This window comes from Rattus norvegicus, chromosome 13, assembly GCF_036323735.1.
Source record: "Rattus norvegicus strain BN/NHsdMcwi chromosome 13, GRCr8, whole genome shotgun sequence".
Classification (NCBI taxonomy): domain Eukaryota; kingdom Metazoa; phylum Chordata; class Mammalia; order Rodentia; family Muridae; genus Rattus; species Rattus norvegicus.
In genome coordinates, this window is record NC_086031.1 from 74,837,514 (window position 1) to 74,852,585 (window position 15,072).

At 46.0% G+C, this 15,072-nt stretch overlaps 1 protein-coding gene across 5 annotated transcripts in view; it reads left to right on the plus strand.

Moving 5' to 3' along the window:
* The window catches only part of Kiaa0040 (KIAA0040 ortholog), a 37,572-nt gene extending 29,555 nt beyond the window's left edge, over window positions 1-8,017 (plus strand). For 3 of the 5 annotated variants that reach the window (NM_001162897.1, NM_001162898.1, XM_039090219.2), the window contains one exon: window positions 4,526-8,017. In NM_001162897.1, coding sequence (NP_001156369.1) covers window positions 4,656-4,958 — 303 coding nt within the window. In that variant the 5' untranslated portion in view covers window positions 4,526-4,655 and the 3' untranslated portion in view covers window positions 4,959-8,017. Of the gene's footprint in view, window positions 1-663; window positions 788-4,525 lie in introns of all 5 variants that reach the window. The other 2 variants (XM_039090220.2, XM_063271935.1) reach the window with 1 other exon arrangement.
* Window positions 8,018-15,072: the final 7,055 nt, after the last annotated feature.

The following is a 15,072-nucleotide window of genomic DNA, read 5'->3' on the forward strand; positions in this document are numbered from 1 at the left end:
AAGGGACTCCTAAGACATATAGCGTATTGCTCTTGCCCTTGGGTACCTCCCAGAGGTATAAGATTAGTCCCTATTGCTGAAGATACCATGCACTTCAGACACCGAATCCAGAAGCCCCTAAGCTGGAGTAGAACTGAAAGATTCCTCCCTGAGGAATTTAGTGTGGTAGGGTCTTTTGTTTGGTTGGTTAGTTTTGTTTTGTTTTGTTTTGTTTTGTTTTGTTTTGTTTTGTTTTGTTGTAAGACAAGATTTTTCCATGTAACCTTGGCTGCCCTGGAACTTTCTCTGTAGACCAGGCTGGCCTTCAACTCAGAGATCCACCTGCCTTTGCCTCCTGAGTGCTGGAATTGATGTCACGCACGACCATCACCATGCTGGGGTGGTGGTTCTTCAACAGTGAGGACTGGGCTGAGAAGTAAGGCATAAGAACCAATAGCTCAAAGCTAGAATTAACCTGCTGTTTCTAGAGATAACCTGTTGCTTTATGGATCATATTTATATATTTTATAGTTTATAGACTGGGCCGTTTTGATCCTTACAGCATCATAGAGATGTTTATCAGCTTCATTTTGTAGTTCAGGTTCAGGAATGTGCCACGGTCAGACAGGTTCTTCTGAGGCTCAACTCAGGTCTTCTGGCTCCTGTATCACTGTTCCGCTCCAGGGCCTCATACCCAGACAGATAGAAGAAGCTTGTGGAGAAACAGCGATGAATGAATGACTCTTTGCAGCTCCATACCACAGAGGATTGTGGGGATCAATAATACTTTGTTTCTAGGAAACTGAAGGTAACTTTCCTCCATCCTCTCTTTCAATCCTACACCCACAAGGACAGCCACAAAGAATGATTGGCACCTATTGTTTACATTACGAGGCTAGATGAATGACATTTCTGTGTCAGTGATACTTGGAAGCAACCAAGGGACGGGGTCTTCCCAGAGTACATTCAGCCCACCGTGTGACTTCTTTTCCATTCTGTCCCATGGAAGCCCTAACTTTTCATTTGTACCACTAAGGAGACATTTGATTGTTTCCTGAAAATGCTAATAGCACAAAGCTCATAAATACTAATGAAACGCTATAGATTAGCAGAGCTCAGCAAGTAACCTAGGGAGCCTAGACAAGAATTCTTAGATTAAAAAATATAAAGAATACTTTTTAATCGAATTTCCCCCAGACTGGGTTCCCAAATGTTAATGAGTACTCTTCCTGGCTGTGTGGAGAGCTGACTCTAATAAGTACCTTTAAGAATGCAGAGGTGAATTATTGACTTAGTTTTAGTTGAAGAGAAATCTATTTATTCAGAGGCTATTTTAGGTGCCTCGGGATGGACGTGTTTAAGACAAAGGTGGGAGGGTCGGGGCGCCTGGGACATTGTGATAAACACATAATTCAAACGCACGATTCTATTTCAGCCAACTAAGCAATCTAAGTTGGAATGTGCTTATTATATTTGTCTTTTATGACACAACCTTCAATAATAATAATTGCCCTGGACTCTAAAAGCTGGTGTCAGAAATTATAACTTTGTTATTCATTGCCCAATCCCCTATGCCCAGCACAGACTCTGGCACAGATCAAATGTCCAATAAATGTTGGTTAAATGGATAAAGGACTTTCTTACAAAATTATCCAGAGCTTTTGAGATCTGCGATCTTTTTCTAAATGTCAACTCAGATCATGGTGACTGTTACCAAACTCCCACATAAGACCCATCTCCACCCTAGCCACCATCCACCCTTCTCACTTATCTTCCGGTCTCTGCCTCTCCCACCCTGAGCTTCAAGTTGATTGGAAGGCAGCCCATTGTCCCATTCATGTCCCACTCATCGCTCAGCATGGGATGTTTAAACATCACTTTTGCCCAGAGTTCTCAGTCAAAGCCTATGTATCTTTAAAGGAAACCTTAAGTGGCTAAAAGCTACCCTAATACTTTCCAGTCCCCTTTCTCTCCCTACTGCCCTTCTCCTGCCTGCAGAGCCCAGCACCACCTGATATAGAATAATGTGGTGTGGTGTCACTGAATGTGAATCCCAGGTACTGTGCCAGGAGCTCTTTGTCCCAGTATGGCTATGTGGAGGATCAAGGGGAAGGACACCTGAATCTTCCCACAACAGGACAGGAAACTCACTCCAAGTGAACCAAAAATATTGTTACATAAGACTGAAGCAAAGCAAGGGGTCATGGCAAAAAGTTGGGAAATTCTAAGAAGGAAAAGTCCTTATGTGGGGCATGGGTCCTACAGAGTTCTGACTGCACTGATGGTTACTTTTCTCTTCAAAGAGCCTGGAATCTTAGAATCAGAATGGGGTGCAGGCAGATCCATGTCATGGGGTATCTCCAGCCCTCCCAAGGGCCTAGACCATGCCTCTAGTAAAAGAACATAGCCCCCAAGAATGCACTCTTCTTTTGTTGCCATGTTGAATTTTAGTTTGGGCTTAGCTTTTCTGTAAGTCGGTGCTAAGGAAGGAGTTGGGTTTTGTTCTGTTTCTTTTGGGAAGTGTCTCATAATGAGACATCAATCTCCTCTCAGACTGCTCTACCGTAGACTGGGATAAATGCTTGAGTCAGTCTGTGGAATAGCCAACAGTTCTAAGAGTCTGCAAAATCCTGGGCTGCTTGCCAAAAATGGGTTAATTCTGTTCAAAGGGCTAGGAGGCCCAGAGCAATGCCTGTGAACGCATTGGAGATCCAGAGCCAAACTCCCCAGAATGAGTAAGTCCAGCTGTGCTACGTACCTTGTGACTTGTGCTTCCGCCTCCAGCTGCAGGATGGAGGACAATAGCACCTGCTGCGTATGGCAATAATGAGTCAGTGCGTGAGAAGCGAATTAATAGGTAGAAAGCCCCTAGAACAGTGCCTGGCATATAAGTGCTTTAAAAACATAGGCTAAAAACCATCATTGTACTTTTATAGCATTGCTTTAGTTCCTGTGGACCAATGGGTACAGTGCTAGGTGCCAATCTGTGCAGATGCAAAGACTGGGCAAATAATACCATTGGGATTGGGGCCACACATCGGTAGACCAGGTCAGGTGGGGCTGAGATGGACATATGGCCACTGAGTATACAGGACGATTGTCAAGCATGTAATTCCAGGAACTAGACCTCCTCTAGAAGAACCTCTAGGACACCATACAACCTACCACGCTGTCTGAAGCACAACTTTAACCTCCAGGCAATAGAATTAAATAGGAACTCATCTGGGATCCTGAGCCCAGGATACACACAGGTCTCTTGGTGCAATGCCCACAGCTACTGCTCACTTAAAAGACAAAATGCCCCACCCATTCAGGAGTGTGCAGCTGGGTGATTGTTGAATTCAAGCCTAACCTGCTTCACTCATGGAGACCCTGTTGATCGGAAAGTACCAAGCACTGCAGTATAATCCACACCATTCTCACCGTCTAGACGGCAGCACCCTTGGGAGAACGCTAGATTCATTATCCAAAACTCTGGGTGCTCACTACAACTCCTGCTAGCCTCAGACATCCTGCTTCCCCACAGTAGACCTTGTGTTTGCCACCTTTAAGTAAAACAGCTGGCCAGAAGTCTCCAGCCAGAAAATCGGTCACTCTCTATACTTGAGTCCAGGGTAGTGTGTTACACAGGGAGAAATTTCTTAAACTTCTCTGAATGGTGTTTGTTCCCAGAGTCATCTCTGAACACAGGGACTGCAGGATTCACGGGACTTTACACCTGAGAGCTGACCCCCAAGATATATGTGGAGAGGTGGACCCGTGACAGAAGAGATGGTACATGTACAAGAACGCAAGGGTGCCCGCTGTCCACTGAGCTCAGAGTAGGGGCCCCCGTGCCTATTCCCGAGCATCTGTTCCCAAGGAGATGCTAGGTTTCTTTCCCCTGAGAAAAAGGAAATGGGTAGGAAAGAGACCAGGAAGATTTGCTTGGAAGCAGCCAATGAGATGACAAAGAGAGAGAAGGTAGAAAGCAGAGAGGACCAGATACAGGAGTGGAGTGTAAGGAGAAGGGAAGAGAGAGTGTTGGAAAGAGAGCAGGCACCCGAGGAGGGTGGCAGGCATGTGACAGGATGAGGACTGATGACCTCTTAGCCAGGAAGAGGCCATCTGATCTTGTGTTTAAGCTTTAGTAAATATCAAAACTGGTAAGCTGTGCTCCTTGGGCCTCAGACAAGGGGCTACCATGTGGGAAATACATGTTCATCACCTGTCTGGTGAGCTAGGGTACAGGAGGAGAATAAACCAAAAAGCACATGATATACACACCAATTAATTTATTCAACAACTGCTAAGCACCTAGTATATACCAGGTCTGACATAATACTAACTCTTTTATCCTAAGCCCAATAGCATTTGTATACATAGTGAGAATGGGTTAAAGGTTATTGACTCGTTGCATGTATTTTGCTCATTGAGTGTTAGTATGATTTCAGAAAAGTTTGCAAATCATTAGTTCTCTTTTTTAAGCATACATCCTCTGACACTATGAAAATGGTAGACCGTCGCTGCTGCATTTCTCTTGAATTGTCCATTTTACTTTCTCCAGGTGCTCCCAGTGGCTTCCCCAAATGTGAAGCCAAAAGAAAAATAAATTCCAAGTGGCTAACACCGTGTTCTGTGAGGCCCAGGGCTTGTTAGATAATTGGGATCCTCTGGCCCCACACTAGCCCAGCACCATGGAAAGAAACAGTACCTTCTTCGACTCCATCTGGGAAACCATCCTGACCAGACACGAAAGAGGGGTCTTCAACACCGTCTGCCTGGCTGTGCTCCTGGGGCTGCCCCTGGTGGTGCTTCTCACCCTCTTCTTCATCTGTTGCCATTGCTGCTGTAGCCGGCCACCCAAGAGCAACCAACAGGCAGAACAGAACAAGAAGAAAAAGAAAAAGAAGAAGAAGAAGAAGAAAGATGAAGACCTCTGGATCTCTGCTCAGCCCAAGCTCCTGCAGATGGAGAAGAGGCCATCACTGCCTGTCTAGTGAGCAAGGAAGCCAACCACAGAGACTTAGAGGAGTCTTTAAAGTGATGCATTTACACCCACAGATTACTCAACCAAGGGACAGATTTCAGACTGAGCATCCCAATGGACCAGAGTGTATAGACAATTCTTACAATGTCTTGGCAGCTATGTGTCTGATAACAGTGCTCTCTGGTGTAGCATGTGCTGTGGTTTCTGGTATACTCTCTCACAAAAGCACAGAAAACATGTATACATGCATCTTAGATAGCATTCAACTCTGTATGCATCATATGTATGCACATTTGGACAACAGGTACATGGGACAGGATATTCTATTTATCACGTGGCCATGTAATAAGTATTTTTGCTCAAATATACCTACCTGAAATGCCTATGGGAAGGCATTCCGGTTTGGGCACATGTGCACAATTAAGTAGCCATGATGCAAGTTGGCATTATGCACTGTCTGTATGCCACACAGGGTGGAGACGGATGCTTCCTGTTTCTATTCCTACATAGCATTTACTGGAAATGCATTTGGACATTCTAGGAACCTGGTACAGTCCCCACTTCGCTATACATTGATATGGATAGCAGGTGGCTTCTATATGTGCCTGACCTTTTTCCTGTACCTAAAAGTTTAAAGTATGGCTCCAAATCCACTCAAAGCTCTTTGCTTGCAATTCACGACAAGGTCCTCATTACCTCTGACAGCTGTTTAATGGGGTCCCAGACCTCTCGGGGACATTACCCCATAACTACTCAGCAAGGTGCCCTTTTCTAAGCAGTGATAAACAGCTCTTGGCAGTGACTACAAGAAAGCTATGGAAATCCGCATATTCACTTCATTGGACTGCAGGTGTGTATCCATGAGATGTATATGGAGATAGAAAGGGTAAAGCAATGGCCCACAGGAGCTAGCTATAATCCGTGTGACCAGGGCTTTCAGAATGAAAACAAGTGAGATCATCCCAAGTCCAGTCTCATAACCAGTGCACATGCGCGCACGCGCGCACGCACGCACACACACACACACACACACACACACCACAACACATACCAGAAGCAATCCCTTGTGCTTGCAGCAGTGCAGGATGTGTCTCGGGTGGGAGGTAGAAGCCATAGTTTAAATGAAAGATAAAACTGTAAAGATATTTGTTGCCATTTATGTTGAAGCTCAGGCACATAGCTTGTACACAGTAGGTACTCAGAACTGTGGATGGATATACAGTGATGTTAAGGATAAACTTGTAATACCTCACAGGTCCCCCAAGTGACCTACTCATTTAAGAGACCCCATTAACTGCTCCAGAAGCTGAGACAAAGCATTGAGACCTGGGTGGTATTGATATATGTGCTCTGTGGTACCTGAGGCCATGCCATATTCTGAGTGGAGGAGAGCCCTCCCCCACCCCCCCAGCCTCCACAGGCTCGAAAAACAAAAAACAAAAAAAAATCAAATTGCTTGGCATTTTGATTGTATTGTGGCCGCGTTACAAAGGCAGAGAATTCCCAGCTTGGAGGTGATTACACTCTAACAGCTCATTTGCACATCTACTGGGGAGCGCTATAAATATTGTCCCTACAGAGACCATTATAGACAGTGGAAAAAATCACTGTCTAATTAATGACATAGCCAAATTATGACATTATAACAGCAAGAAAAAAATTCCTGGACTCGATGAGACTGTGTGAATGGAAGGTTGTACTCCATTTGTTCAGCTGGGCTGCCTGGTACTCGTGGTTCTACTCCGACTGTGCTCCAGGCCCTTGGAGGGTAGCTGCCTAGTGGTAGTTCTTACAGCTGGGTCAGTCACATTCACTCACTCATCCTGCATAACCTCAATGTCACTAGGCACTCAGGCCTTCCACCCACAGGCCTCTCTGACCAAAGCAACACTTTCTGATTCTCTACCACCTTGCCACATAGGGAGTTGTGGATTACCTGGCTGTCCCCCACATGTCACATAATAGTCAGTCTTCTCCCCTTCTGTGCTACTTGGTACCCACCAGATGTCCTTCCCACTTCTCTCAGTCACCCTAAGACAGAAGACTTGGGGGAAGAGGTGGAGACACAGCAGAGGTGGGATGTCAGATACAGGATCAGGGACCATACGAATAACACTGTTTCCGTGACAACTGGCTGCCAGTTTGAATTAAGACAGAAGTCGGTTTTTACTGATTGCCATAGTGAAGCTTCCGTCTCCGGGCCCAGTGTACCTACTGCTTCCTGATCAAATAGACTTGAGCTAGTTCCTGTCACGAAACATCCAGAAGGGCAATTCCCAGTTGTTTCTGTATCCTGGAATCCAGGAGTCCCAACCCTGATTGGATCACACTTCCTGTCACAGACTGTCTGACAGCCGGGTCCACGATGTGATAGGCCCTCCCACAGATGCCAGAGAACAGAGACCCAAAGTGGTGCTTGGTACTGCCTTCCTGCCTCACACCCTGCCAGTCCTTCTCGTGTTGCTTCTTCTCCTTGCATCATACCAGGTCCTTCCTTTATGACGACACATTTTCCCCTTGCTTCATCCCAGAGTTACCATGGATATAGTCGTGGGGTAGGGGGCTTGGGACCTGTGCCTACCTGATCCACCTAGGTAAGTTAATGGAACAAAAGAGGCTCCAGGGAACTGGAGGAATGGCTCAGCAGTTAAGAGCACTTGTTGCTTTTGTAGAAGACGCAGGTACCAGGCACGCATGTGGTACGCATGTATACATAGGCAAACCTCTCATACACATCAAATAAATCTCTTTTAAAAGTAGGATCCACAAAGAATAGACCTTCTAAACTGGCATGGACTTGGGCGTAGGGTTGTTCCCACCCACGGTGGACTTCTAATCTGCCTTGGTCATACTCAGAAACCATCAGAGGGGTCTTTATCCATTGTTCTGTGGACTTTTTTGATTTCTTGGGAGGAGGAAAAAGAACAGGAAAATGTAAAGAAAAAGCAGTCACTTTTTTGAGAAGAATATATAAATGATCCAAGCTGTACAGTATTTGTCAGTGTTTTGTTTCCTGTAAAATTCAAATACATATAAAAGTTTATTTAAATAAATATTTTGAAAATGAAATCCTCCTGGCATGTTGGAGTGCGTGACTGGCTTATCACTGAGATTTATTCTCACACAGAATTCACAGAGGCAGCGGCTCTCCTTGCCTGGTCACTGCCCTCCTAGAATCTCAGGTCTGAGGACCAGCAATGTGGCATCTCTCCCTTCTATACAAAGCAGGCAACTTTGGAAGCTGAACTGAGCAACAGTGGCCGCAGAAAACACACTTGCACTCCCAGATGGCACCTAGAAAACATTTCTCCAGTGAAGTCAGTGTCTTTTTATAGGAGAACAAAGAAATAACATTTGGGTTAATCTAGTGCTAAGAAGCAAAAGACCAAGGACTGCGGCAGTAGCTATCAGGGACACAGATACCTGTGTCTGTGTGCATGTGTTTATATAAGCACATGCACCCTTTTTCTAAGTCATCCACAACTTTGTGCTAGTTAGAAAATGAAGTAACTCAGATGCTCTTGATTTACCCAACAATGCTAAGTAGGTGCTACCTAGAGTGCGGGCCAACAGAAGCAAGATGGTGAAATGTTCTCTACCGGCACTGCCCAATCTGGTACTATTAGCCACACGTGGCGTAGTTCATTAACATTAAATTAGATTAAAAGTCCAGATCTCAGTTATGCCAGCCATATTTCAAGCACTCAATAGCCACCCTACGGCTAGGAACACCACCCCGAATGGTGTAGGCTAGCGTCTAGTGGAAAGAGTAGTCCAGCAGTGGTGAACAGCTGTGATGTTTTAATGGAGACTTGAGGAGGAAGACCCACAGCGTAGCTGTACATTTCCTGTCTTGCCCAAGGCAGGCTGTTTCACGGTTTCAGCTGATCCTTCAGCTTTTCTCCTATCACCACACAGCCATGACAACCACAGAGTAGAGCCTTTCTCATTCTGCCTGCTATTTATGTCTCTGGGATATTGCAAAACTTTCCAGTGCAGAGGAGGGGCTGCCCAGAGGGCCATCGTGCAGCTTCCAGGCACCTCACAGGCTCGCCCACACTCTGGGGTGTGAGGACGGAGCTGCACAATGCAATCATCCATTGGTGTTCTGAACTCATTGGACTACTCTGCTGGCCGCCTGCTCTTTGGCCTTAAGATTGTTCTTGGATTCGAAGTCACAGGTGTCCAAGATTGAACAAAAATCCCTTCGAACAACTTACTGTATCTAGCATAGGTTCGACTTATTGAAATGTTTTCAGATTCCCATGGGGGCAAGTGTCACAATTTATTCAGTAATGACAGTGTGCATATATCAAAGTATTTTAGCTTCTACTAGGTGCCAAGTCCTCTGAGGCCCATACCAGAGTTTTGGTCCTAAAGGGTCACAACCTTCCTAAAGGAACAAACCACAATGTAATGTGTTTGTCACTTTCTCAGAGGGACACAGAACACCAAGACTGGCATCAAGTCAGCTAACAAAGAGTTGTACTTGGTGACCTGAGAGAGGAGGCCACCAATGGCAGAATGGAAGTCCCTGGGCACTGTGGGCTGGCACTCAGGACTGGAGCCCACACCAGTTCTCCCCAGTCATATCATTCATGCCTGTGATGTCACCTCCATATTAAGACTTATCTTCAAAAACTAAATGGAGAAAATGCATAAAAGCCACTTAGCACTGAGCCTGGGTAGGGAAAGTGTTCGACTTAAGTGTCATTGATGAAGGAAACTCGTGGTTTGTGTTCTAGAAATCAAAGGAGAGACTTCCGGAGGAGAGCATGGGGATTACCCACTCTCCGGAGACCTCCTTGTCTTTCACTCTCCTTTCTCTTTCTTCCATTCAGGAGCCATCATAATCCTGTTCACTGTTCATAGAAAATCAGCCTTACAACTGGTTATTTATATACTCTTAGTGAGGAAAAAGAAGACACAGAAGTTCTGAAGGACGGTGTAAAGCCTTACGCTCCAAACAGGCAACCTCACCATCTCCGAGGGCCTTGCAGCCCCTTAGAAGCATCTGCTATCACATTCGACTCCTGCATCACAGGTAAAGAAAATGAGCCTACAGGAGAAGAAGCCAGTATGCCCAGGCTTGGGAGGGAGACCACGCTCTTCTCCCAGGAGTTTCACAGTCTGCTCATAAGTCTATAAGTGTCCAAACAGCCTCTCCATGTGTTCCACAGCGAGCCCCACTTCCTTGGCCTCCTCTAATTAAACCTGATTCTCTTTAAATGTATAACACTGGGCTGGAGAGCTGGCTCATCAGTTAAGAGCACTTGCTTTCCTTGCAGAGGTCTCAGATTGGGTTCCCAGTCCCACTCAGCAGTCACAACCACCTGTAACTCCAGTTTCAGGGAATCCAACATTCTCTTCTGGCCTCTCTGGGCACCAGGCATGAACTGGGTCTGCATAAACATATACAAGGGCAAAACACTGGTGCACATAAGTAATTCTAAAATAAATCTTTTTTAAAAACTAAAAAGCCAAATGTAATAATAACTAAAGTTTACAAGCTTCCGGAACTATTCTTCGCTGTCGTTACACTTAGACTTACATAGGAGTTTATCTTCTGTAATGGGCAGGATTTTATGAGCTAACCTGGGAACCTTACTTATTTATGTAACACTGGAACTGGACCTCAAAGCATGCACAGAAACAATCCACTCTCAGGGGCACTTTAGGAAGTTTTGACTATTCCTGGAACTTTCAACCCACACACAGTGGTAGACAGGTTGCCTAGAAGACCAGACAAGGAAGAACTAGGCAACCCCTTCCACGAAGTACCTGCTTACCTGTTGTGTTAATCCAGGAAAAACACTGCTGGCGAAACCACGAAGGGCAGGTTGGATGCTAACAAGGTCCCACTGGCTAACTCTCAAGACAATGTGAGCCAGGAAGGAAGAAAAGTGGAGACCCTTCCAGAACTTCCCTTTGTGGAGGAGAGTGGCTCTTGAATTGAAAGGCACCTGATAAGACAACACTGCCATCTACTGGCAAGAGTGGGTATAGCAGGCCTCTTGCCCCATGCTGCAAACTCCAACCTGGCTGACTGCCTCCCATCCACTCTGTTGAGCTCTCCTTGACCCTGGTGGAAGGTCTAAACTAGTGAGGATTTGCAAGGTTTTTGGTTTTGTTTTGCTTTGTTTTGTTTTGTCTTGTTTTAATGAGGGAACCTTTTCTAGTAACTAAGTTTCACCAGAAGCTTTTCTTTTAGTTCTTTGGGTGCCTCCTTGTCTGCACGCTCTCACTTTACACAGCCCACACCTAGTTCTCTTTTTCTCCCTTGATCACAATTCTTTGAAAATCTCTGTGGTGTGTGTGTGTGTGTGTGTCTGTCTGTCTGTCTGTCTGTGTCTGTCTGTCTCTGCCCCTCTCTTTGTTTTCTTCTGTTTCTCCCCCCCTACACTCCCCTGCAGTATATTCTAGCTTCTGTAATCCTTGAATCCCCAATAATTGTAAGTTATGAAACAAAACACTCAAACTCAACAAACATAAATGCCAACCCATTTCCAGAGGAAGCAGCCGTAAATATCTTCAAGCTCTGGGGTTCACGGACTGGCCTTTGAAGCCAGTCCTCCTTAAATCCTGCTGATTCTACAGATCTCTTCCTGACACAGATCAAGAAAATCAGCGCCTCTTGGAGAACTATTACAGCAGCTGTGAGCTTGTCTGCGAGCCTCCGCCTTTCCCTATACCACACCCCTTGTGGATGGGTAAGGGGTGTAGATGGAACGAATGACTTCTGGCTTTCTGAACCACAGTGGGGTAACTATGGCTGACAAGGATTAACCGTGTATTCCAAAGTAACTAGGAGAGAGATCTGTGCATGTCCTCAACACTAAGGTATGATAAATGTCTGAAGTGATGGCGATGCCAGTCACGTGCACTGACCACTTCACATTGTACATGCATATTGAAATGTCACGCTTTACCCCACAGATATATGTCAATCAAAGATAACACAAGGACCGGGAGATAGCTCTGTGGATAAAGCGATTGCTACTCAGGTGTGAGGACTTGAGGTAAATGTTGGTGGCCGTGGCAGCCCACCTGAAGTAAATCCTTATACTCTGGAGGCAGAGCAAACTGGCTGGCTAGACGGGCCACATCGGTGAGTTCTGGGCTCAGGATGAGAGCCTGTCTCAGGAAATGAAGTAGAAGGTAGCCAAGGGAGACGCAGGGTAAACCCGTGTCCTATACACATGCATGTCCACACATGTTGTGCATGCACATGCGCACACACAATTTTCTATGTGGTTTTCAAAACGCCACTATGCTGCCCTCTCCAACCTGTCCCCAAACTAACATTTCCAAAATACAAGCCTGTCATCCCACTTCAAGGTTTCAAAACCTCTGAGAGCTCTCCACCGTTCAAAAGCTTATGTGGGAACAGTGGCTTTCACCCCTGGATTGATGTTAGAGGCCCCTGGGGAACTTTGAAAGGCTCAGGTGCGTAGAACTCACCCGAGACCCAGTGGAGTGGGATCTCTGGAGGGGCAAAGAGCAGAAAGACACACATCAAAGCTCATGCTGGCTCTGAATGGTAGTGTGAACTGACAGCCATTGCAGCAATGACCCCTGCCTGTCCTTCCCGCTGGCTCCCTGGGTCCTCAGCCAGAGAAGCCACTTTGCCGCCCCCGTGTCATTCATGTGCAGCCTGACTCTCCCAAGTGTCTAGCTGCTTCCCTCACTGATTCCGTCTGTCTTTCTAGATCTGATACCATCACTATAGCCCCCTAAAACCTTTTTAGTGGAATTAGACACAGGCACACACGCGTGCACACATATGCACACACACTTAGTGACTTTAGTGACTCACTTTTTCTTTAAGCCACTACCATCTGATTTGTTTCCTGTCTTCAATAGTTCTAAGAGTTGACCAGGGGTAGCAGTTTGCTTGCTCGACTTTACCTTGTGCATGCACAGAAGAGATAACACTTGGGTGCTCTGCTCCTGGCTTCTAGTGCATCCCAACTTCTTAAGTCTCTTTTCACTTTGGGTCATCCTGAAGCATGGAATGACTTCCTTTGAGCTTCAGATCTTTGAGGATCCATAACCTGGCTCTAAGAAAAAGTGTTTGAACCTCTCTGAAAAGGAGATCGCCCCCAAAACCCATTTCATAGGCCCATTTTCCATGACTGGAAAAGACTGCTGGGCAGGCCATGTTAAAGCAAAGGACAGCATGCAGGAAGGTTGGGGGCTTGGATGTTGCCCGCTCTATAAACACTGTGAAATGAACTTCTTAGATTCCCTTTTCTGCTCACAGTAAACTATTTGAAGGTCAGCTGAATATTTCTCCATGGCAACAAAGGACCTACATGCAAAAGGATGCTAAAACAGCTTCAGTCTCCCACACAGTTCAGTTCAGTGGCCAAACCGTGGGGTCAATGATGGGCATGGTGTCATCTGATGCCATCAAACCGTCCTCCGGAACAAAGGCTATGGCGATAGAACTTGGCTATAGAACTTGGCTATAGAACTACACAGACACAGAGAGGTTAGCAATCCTAGGAGCAGTTTTAATGGATCATAACATCTGAAGAGGGAGCCCACCAACCTGGTCTGTGATGGTTTGACTAAGAATGGCCCCCATAGGTTTGATCATCGGGGAGTAGCACTACTTGGAAAGGATTAGGTGTGTCTTTGTGGAAGTAGGCATAGCCTTATTGGAGGAAGTGTGTCCGGGGCCGGGGGGTGTTTAAGGTTTCAAAAGCCCAAGCTAGGCCCAGGATCTCTCTCTCCCTGCTGCCTGTGGATCTGGATGTGGAACTCTGCTACCCGCCCCCCCCCCCCAGAACCATGTCTGCCTGTGTGCCTCCCATGCTTTCTGCTGTGATGACAATGGACTGCGCCTGTGAAACGGTAAGCCAGCCCCAATCACATGCTTTCCTTTCTAAGCGTGGTTATGGTGTCTCTTCACAGCAATAGAACACTGACCAAGACAATGTCTTAACAAGCGCACTTAGGAAGCCTGCTGAAAGCTGAGGGTGTTGCTACTGTAGGCAATCTCTCTGGCTCTGGGCTAGTGCTGGGATTGAATCCTTTGTCCGGTAAGCAGTTTCCTGCTAATAGATTTGACCTGATCACGATGATCCCAAGGACTCTTATCTGCAGAGATGAGGTCCATTTGTGCAAAGAAGTATAGAACAGGGAAGAAAGAATCTGAGGAGAAGATATGGAGCTAGAAGGTGCTACAGAAGGGGCCAAGACCGAGGAGGAAGTTACCTAGGGCTTATGCCCCCCCCAAAAAAGTGCCTTAAGACTGAGAGAATCTGTCTCTGAGAATCTCTCCCCTTCAGGAAAGTCTTTACAGTACCCATCTCTGCTGCCGTCGCCACCTCAGCAGCTCCTCTCAGCAGCAATCACTTCTTAAAGTTACAAACTTGTCGCTCATCAGTCTCCAACTATAGAGCTGATTCACTATTTACTGACCACCTCCACTCCTAGGCTAGAAGCATATTCTGTTTATTGTCAGCCTTTGCCTAGCATAGGTAGAACAAGGTATGAATCTGTTTATTTGGATAGGTTTGGCACTTAGAACAGAACCCAGTACATGATGAGATTTAAGCAGTAAATGTTGAATAAACAAGCGGATGAATAAAGGACAGCGTACAAGCTCTGTTAGCACCAGGACTGTTGTGACATGTCCTTTTGTTTCTCCAGTAGGCCACCACTTCCTAGATTCTTGAGTCAATGACAATGCGTATGCACTTTTTTTTTTTTTAAATGATTAGCCCCAATGCCGAGCGAGCTTCATCATCAGATCTGGCCATTGCTGTGGCCTTGCTGAATGTGTTTGCCTGGGTACGGGTGGGGATCCTGAAAACCTGAATGGTTAACACAAGTGGTTTCTGGTGTATGACTTGGCATGGACCCAGAGGTGAAGCCTGAGAAAGCTAAGCAACACACACACCCTAGACAAGACGGGAAAGTGCAGCTTCTAGAACACTTGCCCTCCTTCCCACTCCCACACTTCTACTGCATTCCAAATAACACTGGTTTCCATGTCTACTGTCACACAGGTAAGAGACCACAGCCAACCAAATTCCAGGGTAACGTTCAAATTATCACTTCAGTTGTACATAGTTTAAAATTCTAGGGGAGAAAATAACACAAGACATCTTTTT